This window comes from Brassica oleracea, chromosome C3 (genome assembly GCF_000695525.1).
Source record: "Brassica oleracea var. oleracea cultivar TO1000 chromosome C3, BOL, whole genome shotgun sequence".
NCBI lineage: Eukaryota > Viridiplantae > Streptophyta > Magnoliopsida > Brassicales > Brassicaceae > Brassica > Brassica oleracea.
Window position 1 is genome coordinate 55,785,970 of NC_027750.1, and position 11,045 is coordinate 55,797,014.

At 37.3% G+C, this 11,045-nt stretch overlaps 1 protein-coding gene across 1 annotated transcript; it reads left to right on the plus strand.

Moving 5' to 3' along the window:
* Nucleotides 1-1,944: 1,944 nt before the first annotated feature.
* LOC106336142 (CSC1-like protein At4g35870) lies at nucleotides 1,945-4,706 on the plus strand. The gene has a single exon (XM_013774888.1). It carries the CDS (start codon nucleotides 2,125-2,127, stop codon nucleotides 4,549-4,551), a length of 2,427 nt encoding a protein of 808 aa, XP_013630342.1. The 5' UTR covers nucleotides 1,945-2,124; the 3' UTR covers nucleotides 4,552-4,706.
* Nucleotides 4,707-11,045: the final 6,339 nt, after the last annotated feature.

Sequence of the window (11,045 nt, forward strand, 5' to 3'; positions counted from 1 at the left end):
TTTATATCACTGATAATATTACGATATATATCTAATGTAATATTTTTATTTCCTATATACTATATTTACTTATTATTTATTTTTTTCTTATATTTTATAGTTATTTATTGTAATATTACGATAAATATTTAATATAATATTTCTATTTCTTATATTGTGTATTTAGTTATTATTTATTCTACTATACATTTTTCATATATATGTTTAATTTAGTTTTTTTATTTATTAATTGTATATTTACTTATAATTTATTTTCTTTACATTGTATATTTACTTATTAGTTTAATGCAATGTTTCTGTTTATTTATTTACTTATTATTTATTTTCTATTTTTTTAAATAATAATGACATGTGTCATCTTTCGGGAGAATTGTTTTTGCTGATGTGGACGCTCTATGGAGCCTCAAAAGGTCTCTTTTATTAGTATAGATTTTACAATGAAAATGTTATACTATCTCAGACATCTTTGTTTCTAAATGACTATAAAAATTTAGTATCACTATATATTTTAAACAAAATGTATAGAATGATCGGAAAGCAAAAAAATAAATATCACATCTCTATACAAATTATAAACACATAGAAAATACCAACCTCGTGAGGTTACATCTTCATATAGACAGTAGACATGAGTGTTTCTAATTGCCTTTATCATTTGAGTTTCTGAAATCCTATTTGTTGTCTTCTAGTTATCATCACCTCTTTTTTTCTTGTGCTGCAGTGCGTCTCGGGTGTTTTTCTGGTGTAAAGTGCGTCTCGGGTTTCTTAAGAGTCTTCTTGTACGTTTGCTTTGAGGCGAGCCTTTCTTACTCCTGAAATATCACCATCACACAAATAATTAAGCATATTACAGCAAACTGAATATTGATTTAGTTTATTTTCAAAACGTTATATTTACGTCCGTTTTTTCACGATGCTATGTAGCTTTTGACTGTAAATATAAAATCAAAAGCAAAAAATCTATAAGTAGAGTAGAAGAGGGAAATGTTTATGAAAAAAGAAAGTCAACATGAAGCAAATTATGGTTTGAGCAAGGAGATTTTAGGTGTTTCTGGAGTTACCAACCTGGACTTTAATGTTCATATACCAATTTTTGGAGTACGCTCCGCCTAGCCATCCTCAACAGATTTGTGTTTTTCTCAAGTCTTTGAAATGATTTTTTTGAAGATTATTGTTATGCCAGTGTTCAGCCAGAAACTATGTCGATGTGGATCCATAATTGTAGATTCAACATTGTAGATACAATCGTTCAATCTATCTAGTTAGAAATTAAAATTTCATCATACCTCGGAGAAAGTTAAGAGCAGTTAGAAATAAAAAAATTACGAAATTTACAGTTTCTAAAAGCAAAGTAGAGGTGAATTTAAGCTAATGGTATCATAAGTTAAACCTTATCTATAGAAAAAGATTAACTGCTCTAAAAAAATCGTGGAATCATAGGTGTTTTGGAATTGTTATTAGAGCATCTTTATCCAGGGATACTAGAGGGTTCTTAGCGTTGGTTCCGCGTAGGATCCATTTTTTTTTTAAGAAACCGGTTACCAAAACTACCAAATAATAGTCGGTCCTTAAGGGTTTTTTTATACTGTTTGCGGACTCCACTGACACGTGGCGGTCAGCTATTGGTCCGTTTTTATTTTTTTTTCTTGTAAATTCGAAAAAGTAAAAAAAAAAAAATTAAGAAACCTCAAATGGGTTTATGGGATAATGATGCTCTTAGAGATTTTTTATTTTATTTGTATAGAAAAATATGAACTATGCAAGGGATATGAAACTTTTTCTTTTGCCTTTAGTTTTTTTGCATTTAAAAAAATTATTAAATATGTGATTTGTCGAAATTTGACACGCGAGTGGACTTGCGTTTTAATATATAAAAGATTAAACATTTTTTATTAATTAGTTAAAACTACAGGGATATTAAACAAACATAATTAGTAAGGAAAATAGAATCTGTGAGATAAGATTCCTTCCTTCTTCTTCGATCGCAATTCTTCCTTCTTCTTCGATCGCATTCCTTTGTCGATCTAAACCCTAAATCCCCAAATCCTCTCCTCATTGAATCTGAAGAAAAACCGAAGCTCTGTGTTGCTTAAAAATTGAAGCTTTGATAGGAAAAAAATCGCGATGCATCGCAGTTTTTCGGCAGCCGCGACGCCGCCGCTCTCTTCCTCCTCCTCTCCTCCCCCATCCTCCGGCGACTTACCCGAGATCCCCGATGCCTGGTACGGCAACATCCAGTACCTCCTCAACATCTCCATGATCGGCCTCCTATGCTGCGTCTCCATCTTCCTCTTCCTCAAGCTCCGCAGCGACCACCGCCGCATGCCCGGTCCCTCCGCTCTCCTCTCCAAGCTCCTCGCCGTCTGGTCCGCCACGTGCCGCGAGATCGCTCGCCACTGCGGCGCCGACGCCGCTCAGTTCCTCTTGATCGAAGGCGGGAGCTTCGTGCTTCTCTTCTCCATCGCCCTTTTGGCTCTCTCCGTTATGCTTCCTTTGAATCTGTACGCGGGGACTGCTGTGTTGAGCGACGAGCTTTCGAAGACGATGATCACGCATATCAAGAAAGGCTCGGCCTTGCTCTGGCTGCATTTTGTTTTTGTGGTTGTTGTTGTGGTGATTTCGCATTTTGGGATCTCGGCGATTGAAGCTAGGTTGAAGTTTACTAGGTTTAGAGATGGGAATGGGAATGTGAGTGACCCCAATGCGGATTCTACTGCTGTGTTTACTGTAATGGTGCAGGGCTTGCCTAAGAATCTAGGGTCTGATAGAGTAGAGTTTGAAGAGTGTTTTCGGCACAAGTATCCTGGCAAGGTTTATAAGATTATTGTTCCTATGGATCTGTGTGCGTTGGATGATCTAGCAACGGAGTTGGTTCGTGTTCGGGACGAGATCACTTGGTTAGTTGCCAAGATGGACTCTAGGCTGTTACCGGATGAGTATGAGAATGAAGGAGCTGAAGGAGTATTGTCTTATGTGTTTGCTTTGTGGGTTAAGGTGAAGGTTTTGTGGGCTCGAGTTACGGAGAGGTTTGGATTTACAGATGATGAGAAGCTGAGGAAGCTGCAAGAGTTGAGAGCTGATTTAGAGTCTCAGTTAGCTTTCTATAAAGAAGGACGTGCACAAGGCGCTGGTGTTGCGTTTGTGGTGTTTAAAGATGTTTACACAGCTAACAAGGCTGTTCAGGATTTCAGAAACGAGAGGTCGAGGCGGACTGGGAAGTTCTTCTCTGTCACAGAGCTGCGGCTTCAGAGAAACCAGTGGAAAGTAGAGAGAGCACCCTTGGCAACTGATATTTACTGGAATCATCTGGGGTTGACTAAGATCGCTCTTATCGTAAGAAGAGTGATTGTTAATACTATTCTTCTGTTGATTCTTGTGTTTTTCAGCTCTCCACTGGCCTTGATAAGTGCATTGGTGAGTGCCGGGAGGATCTTTAATGCTGAAGCGTTGGATAGTGCTCAGTCTTGGCTCACTTGGGTGCAAACCTCTGGCTGGATCGGTTCTCTGATTTTTCAGTTCATGCCCAACGTGTTCATATTCGTTAGCATGTACATTATCATCCCTTCTGCTCTCTCCTACCTTTCCAAGTTCGAGCGGCACCTAACTGTCTCAGGTGAACAAAGAGCAGCTCTCTTGAAGATGGTTTGCTTCTTCCTCGTGAACCTCATCGTGCTAAAGGCTCTCGTCGAGTCGTCGCTTGAAAGCGCGTTCTTGAAAATGAGCCGCTGCTATTTAGACGGTGAGGATTGCAAGAGGATTGAGGAATACGTGAGCCCTTCCTTCTTATCAAGGTCATGCGTCTCTGCTCTAGCTTTCCTCATCACGAGCACGTTCTTGGGAATCTCCTTTGATCTACTCGCTCCAATCCCTTGGATCAAGAAAAAAATCCAGAAGTTCAGGAAGAACGATATGCTTCAGCTAGTCCCCGAGCAAAACGAAGAGTACCCTTTGGAAAATCAAAGTAACCTTGAGACGCCGCTTCTCCCTGAAAACATGTTCGAGTCTCCAAGATTCGGCGACGTTGAACCTATGAGCCAAGACCTCGCTGAGTACCCTATCAGCCGAACCTCACCGATTCCAAAACAAAAGTTCGACTTTGCACAATACTACGCCTTCAACCTCACCATCTTTGCCTTAACAATGATATACTCTTCGTTCGCTCCACTCGTGGTCCCTGTAGGCGCGGTTTACTTTGGTTACAGATACATTGTTGACAAATACAACTTCCTATACGTGTACAGAGTCCGCGGCTTCCCTGCAGGGAACGAAGGGAAGCTCATGGACACGGTTTTGTGCATCATGCGGTTCTGCATCGACCTGTACATCGTCTCCATGCTGTTTTTCTTCTCTGTCAAAGGAGATTCCACGAAGCTTCAAGCGATTTTCACGCTTGGGTTGCTTGTGATGTACAAGCTTTTGCCTTCGGATACAGAACGGTATCACCCGGCTCTACTCAGGAGTATTCAGACCGTCGATAGCATCGTCGACGGGCCAGTTGATTACGAAGCTTATTCTCAACCCAACTTTGATTGGGACACTTACAACAGATGATGTTTCTGTAACCTTATGACTTATTAGTTTTGGTCTTTGACCACCATATCGAGTTTTGGAATCTGTTTCTCTAAGTTACGGATTCTCTTTGTAAGTTTGTATATCCCTTTTTGTGTATAATCCATCTTTTGAGAGAATTACGTTTCTTGCAGTCACTACTATCTCTTGCAATTTATAAACGGGATTTTTTATTTATGCATTAGTTAATATCCCATTTTTTTTTCTGTTTAAATGTGATTAAGAGGTCAGAAGAAACAAAAATTAGCAATTGCCTCTACATGGTGTCTTTCTTATGTCTGCTCAGATTTCGACTTTGGTATTCTTATGCACTTAACAACCGAATATAAGAATCCAGAGCGTGTTGAGGCATGTGTCACATTCGGGGTTAGTAGCAATTAGCATCTCTTCACTTTATACTTCTTGTGTGCTCAGTTTATTTTCTTGACTGTAAGTTTCCTCTCTTATGTTTACTAAATCACTTTGCACAGTCGTTGTGTTCTGACTTATGAATTCTGTGAATGTCTCTAACGCAGGCTATGATATGGAAGAGACAAAGACAACTCTTGCCGGAGCAAACATAACAGAGGCCACGGTGCTCCGGGCTCATAATAGTTCCTCGGAGCCACACAAAACAAACCAAACCAGATCATCTCCAAAGAGTAGCTCTTCCTCTAACCAAAGATGTAAAACAGTAGAGCCGCATAGACTTTTCAGAAATGTGCTAATACTACTACGACTTAGCAAAAAAAAAAAAAAACTTCTACTACGGTATCATAACGAGACTATAGAGAACGGTTCCGTCTGTTCAGGATATGTATGTTCTTCCACTCAAATCACTATCAAGTTAACTCTAGTTCTGGCAAATTATAACCTTTTTTATGTATACTAGGTAGTTGTCCGCGCGTACATCATTTTCGTTTTAAGTTTAGTATAAATACAGTTACATCATTTGATAACATTGTAATAAAAACTTACAAAGTTTGAGCTTGGAAAGTAGCTAGAGAACTTGGTGTCCACTTATTAATATTCTGCTGATGATCTTCTTTGACTATAAGCTGTATCAAAGTTCAATATTTGCACAATAAATTTCAGAGGTAAATTAGAGTTTGGCATTTTAAATATAATAAGGGAGTGAGAAAGAAATCATGCATATTGATCCGAGGGGTTTATGGTTTATTTGGAAAAATATAAGAAAGCATGCAAGCCAGAATAACTTTAAAAGAAGATGAATGAGATGAAATCACGTGAAAGGAATATAAAAAGCATTCAGCTTAATACTACAACCAACAATCGAGGGTTACTTTCTGTTGTTCTTCCCCTCTCAGGATTCAGGAAGTAATGTTAGTGTTTGAAATATACCTGATGTTTTTGAGTCTCGAAGGCTCTGGTTCGGTGATGAAGCTTCTATAATTTGGGAGCTCCTAGAATCACTCTCTCCAATGGATTCGATACTGATTGTCTTATCTCTCACATCTTCTTCTGCGCTTTGTAATGAGCTTATAAGATGTTTTATCTTTTATAATCACGTGAGTAACTTAAATCAGAAAAATTCCAACACATTGCAACATTTTTGCTGCCTTTTTCATCACGACCTGATTGATCTTCACATTGTTTATGCTCGGCGAAAATCTTTCCAAGGTCATTTACTTTCATTTTCAACTTGTCAATTTGTCATTTTAAATTCAGGTAAAATAAAGTCCCTAGAATAAATGATAACTTGTATATTTTTGTTTTAGTCAAAAAACTTTAATCCTTTTAGATAGGGAAAAAACAGTTGTCACTTATTAAGTTGATTTTTGAAAATTATTCATATCACATAAACAATATTTGAGAATAAAGATACAATTTAGGTTTCATATATATATATATATATTAAGTTATATCTTTTAGGTAACATGTTACTATTTATTTCATAACATTTTGGAGTGAATTATTTGCATATTTTTTCTATATTATTTAAAATTTTAAAATTATTTGATTAATTGTTCTTTGTGGCAAATCGAACTAATGATTCCATTTAGCTTCTTTTTACTATATTTACGTTGCCTAAATATTAGTACATTTTCCATTAAAATTATACGCCACATCATTTAAATTTGGACCATATTTATAAGAAGTTGCTTTGGTAAACAACTTTTTTTCAAAAAAAAATCGCAATTGTTTTATTTCCACATAAAGGAAATAAACAAACAATTTGTTCACAGTAATTTGTTTTGGCGATATATGAATAAAAAATATGACACTCTATTTAATTATTATATGAATAAAAAATATGACACTCTATCTAATTATTCCCTATCGCTAAATCAATATACTTATAGAACACAATTAAAGGGACTTTTTATTGTATCCTTGAAGTTGAATTTGGTTTCTTCGAGATTATCTCGGTTTTACACAGAAAGATTTTGAATCAAGAGGGACCATGATTAACCTCAGTCTCTTAATTGAGGTTCTTAGCTTTGGCTAAGAGACGATTCTTATATTTTCTTAGATTTTAACTAAGAAGAACTAAAAACTGTCTCTTAAATAAGAGATATAAGAATCGTTTCTTAGCCGAAAAATGTTAAAAAAAGTATCAAATCATGAGTTAAGAACTCCGGTCATGCCCTATTGTTTCAAGAAGCCATATGGAGTTCTCCTTTAGCTACAAACACTTTTTATTCTGGTTTAAAATACATTGTCCACAATTTAGTTTTATTTGGATGTCGTAATCTTTACACTGTTTAAGAAATTTTTAGGTACAAAAAAGAACTTAGGTTTCAAATGAAGTGGCCAACATGGCCACCACTTAAAAAATCATTTCCATTTCTCAAATTCCATTAAAAAAGCTCAAATCCCATTAGCCAATTTTTTTTTTTTTTTGGTAAAACCCATTAGCCATTTTTTATAAAATAATTATGCTTATTGCATCTTGTGTGTGCTTTTGTAAACTCCCACATTCACAGCTGGTTTGGATTAAGCTGGAGGTTGTCAAAACAGCTAAAGCTTTCTTTTTTTTTGAATGAATCAACTAAAGCTCTTTATTGTCTGCTTTATAACTTGGCCGCCCAATTGGTGTGCTTCTATACCAAAATTTGCATTCAAACACTTTATTGGCTTGTTTCAACCTGCTCACGCCACATTGCAAGCATGCTGAATCATTTTAAAATTTTAGTAACTCTTACTATCCTCAGCAAGGACTTTGGGATGAATCTTATAGGGAAATACTTGCTGAAGTTGAAATACTTGATTTCTCGATTGATGTCGGACTCCTTAGATAGATTAAGATCCATGGAAAATGCAGCTTTCAATGGTAACCTTTAGTAGATTCTACTTATTTTGAATGTTCTCTCATCTCATCTTACGCCCTGCCCCTTTCTAATGCTGCAGGTTCTCAATGTCTTTTACTCTAAGCAATCATAAATGTTTTTTAGTCTCAATTGGAATAGTACTTGTTGGCTCTGATAGCCCATTAGTTTGGACTGTTTTTGGAGTTAGAGATCACATTTATGCAGCACACTCTGTTGTGTAAGTACTTGAACTAATATAGTATTGGCCCTGATTCTATCCGACTACCAACATTATTTAATTCTGCTTAATTAATGTTTTTTTGTTGAAAAACATTTTTCTTTGGTTTAGGGAAACCTAACAGTTATTGTTATCTTTGCTCTAAAATGTCAATTTAAACTCATCCAGATTCATCATCTGAATTTCATGCTCAAACTCTTTCTTAAACACAATCTTTCTCTTACAGACATAAGTATCATGTATCCCCCAACTATTTATGTCCTTAGTCATACTCATAATTTTTTTGCAGCCCAGATCAGATTAATGCTAGGTGCATCATCCAACCATGGCTTCACCTATACTTCTGCTTCATAAAGCTTCTCTAGCCAGCCTTGATGATCTACAACTTGATATGCCAGAGTCCGGTAATGCAGCGTTCCCTCTACAACTTGTTCTTTCTGATGTTCAGAGTTTTCAAGGCTCCTAAGACAAATGTTGTAGTATAAATGATTTTCGAACCAGTTCTGAGGGATATCAAAGCACCGAAAATGCAAGTACTTACTTAATCTAAGTGCAACCGATGATTTAAAGGGGTTTTAAACTACTACTAATACTAGAAAGCAATTACAGAATGATACTTTCTTGACTAAGGGAAAATAGAACTCATGGGCATAGGGATTAGACCTTGGGTGATCAAGTATCGAACTAAGGATGGCAAATGATCAATCAAACTATCGACCTTAAGCCTAGACACAATTCTAAGCAAGCTCTATGTCTAGATGAATGCTCATTTGCTAACATATCTCAAACATCAAATGTCTTTGGTTGAATAATGTGAAATATTTCATATTAATCATGTAGAGAAATAGACAAGAAATCAACAAGAACACAAGATCAAAGCAATGAAATCTGAATCAAAAGAAGTTTTACAAGTTGTTCTTCTCTAGAAAAGAGATCTGGTCTCTGGTGGCTACAAAAGGTACTTAAAACATAGGTTTTGAAAAGTAAAAACGTGCATAATGAAATGACCAAAAGGGCCTTGAAAAAACATGAATTCGGCCAAACAAATAGACGCGGAGCGACCTCGGCACGTCGCTGCGAGAGGTAGTTCCCGGGTCATTTCTCCTAGAGCGACCTGGCTGTGTCGCTCCGAAGACGTCGCTCCCGGGTCGTCTCCTCGCGAGTGACCTGGCTGTGTTGCTCTGAAGACCTCGCTCTGAAGACGTTGCTCCCGGCTTGCTCAGAAACCATAAACGCGAGCGACCTTAGGGTGTCGCTCCCGGCTTGTTTGTCGCTCTCAAATCGACACAACTCGAGCGACCTCTGGGTGTCGCTGTGGTGAGGTCGCTCTAGGAGCTGGAGCGACTTCGCCTTGTCGCTCTAGGAGGTCGTTCCGAAGCGTAAATGGCGAGTGAGTTCATGGCGTCGCTCCGGTAGGTCGCTCTGGCTGGAGCGACTTGCGATAGTCGCTCTGGGCTTGTCGCTCTGGCTGGGTGCGACCTTGGTAGGTCGATCTGAGAGGTCGCTCCAGGCAGTGCTCGTCCAAAGATCACTCTAATCACCTCCTTTGAGCTCCAAATGCACCCAAATGTCTCAAGGAACTCCATGTGGTACTCCAATACCTAATAGAGACATATGTATGCAAAATGCAACCTAGACATGGCTAAATCCTAATCTATATTATGAAAATGCACATGCATAAATGGATAAAACAATGTAAATATGCAAGATATCAACTCCCCCAAACTTATTCTTTTACTTATCCTCAAGTGAACTTTCCAGAACTCATAGGGAGAGAGGTTTGAAGGTGGGAGCTCATAGCCAAAAGAAACACACAAAGCACTCAAATCAACATCTAAATTCAGCATTAGTACACCTTCTCTTATTATACTCTAGCTTCTCTAGGTCTGTATCAACTTTTTTCATCCCTACACTCATCATCATGCATTCACATATGCAAATCAGCTAACTCTCAAGTTCATTAAGCATAACATCAAGTGAATTCTTGCAAATGGTCAATTGGTCCATATCATTTGGGTAAAGGGAAGCTTTTTAATCAAGTGAGTCAAGGGGTTCAAGATATATGATATTTAAAAGTAGTTTACTCTCAAAACAAGTAGCCTTGACATTGCACATAATGTATCTAAGAAAAGGACCAACTCATGCATACAATGCTCAATCTCCATTGTTCTACCCTTTTCCCAAACATACATGATACACATTCATTTCCCCATTCCAAACCCAACTCACATCTCTCACCCAAGGACTCCAAAAGCATTTCCCAACATAAAACTCTTCTTTTTTTTACAAGGGATTTCTTACACTTTTTGAACACCTCTTAGCTCATACTGATTTTGCTAGCCCCTTTTTCTTTATTTTATTTTTTATTTTTTAATATATATATTTTTTTATATTTTTGGGGAGCCAAGACTTTTCACAAATTTAGTTAGAAGTTTCTCTACTTATCCCATAAAGACTAGTCAATTAAACACAAGAGTTCACTCTTTTCCTTCAACTTTCTCATACTCCCAAATCACACTTTACAACACTCACCCCCCATCCTATGGCTAGACAATAATGTGCCTAATCTAGCAAGAATGAAGATCAAGCATTGTCGTTCCCGATACTCACAACATTATGTGCATGTAAGACTTTCCGAAAAAAGCCTCACTCATCAATCAATGAAGGCTTAAAAGGAGGGAAGGGCTTTGGGAATGGTGTACCACTCGAGTTTGTCAAAAAGATTGGCATAAAGGATGTGACAACTCAAGTGTGTATATCCATGACTCAGTACAAAAGGGACCATAAGCAAGAAGCATTAAGTTCGTTCAGTTCAAACAAGGTTGTAGTTGGCTTCAAAGGTTGAGTTTCAGCAATCAACAAGTTTCAGGAAGAGTTTTCAAGGCTCGAAGAATACAAGTCTTTTTGAGAGGTGCATAAGCTACTCAGGTGCAAGGTAATGTTCTTTACAAGGCATTCAAATCATTGCTCCCAATGCAAGTAAATGC

What these genes read in the sequence shown, in the direction of transcription:
- LOC106336142 (XM_013774888.1), top strand. Translation starts at nt 2,125, where the DNA reads ATGCATCGCAGTTTTTCGGCAGCCGCGACGCCGCCGCTCTCTTCCTCC.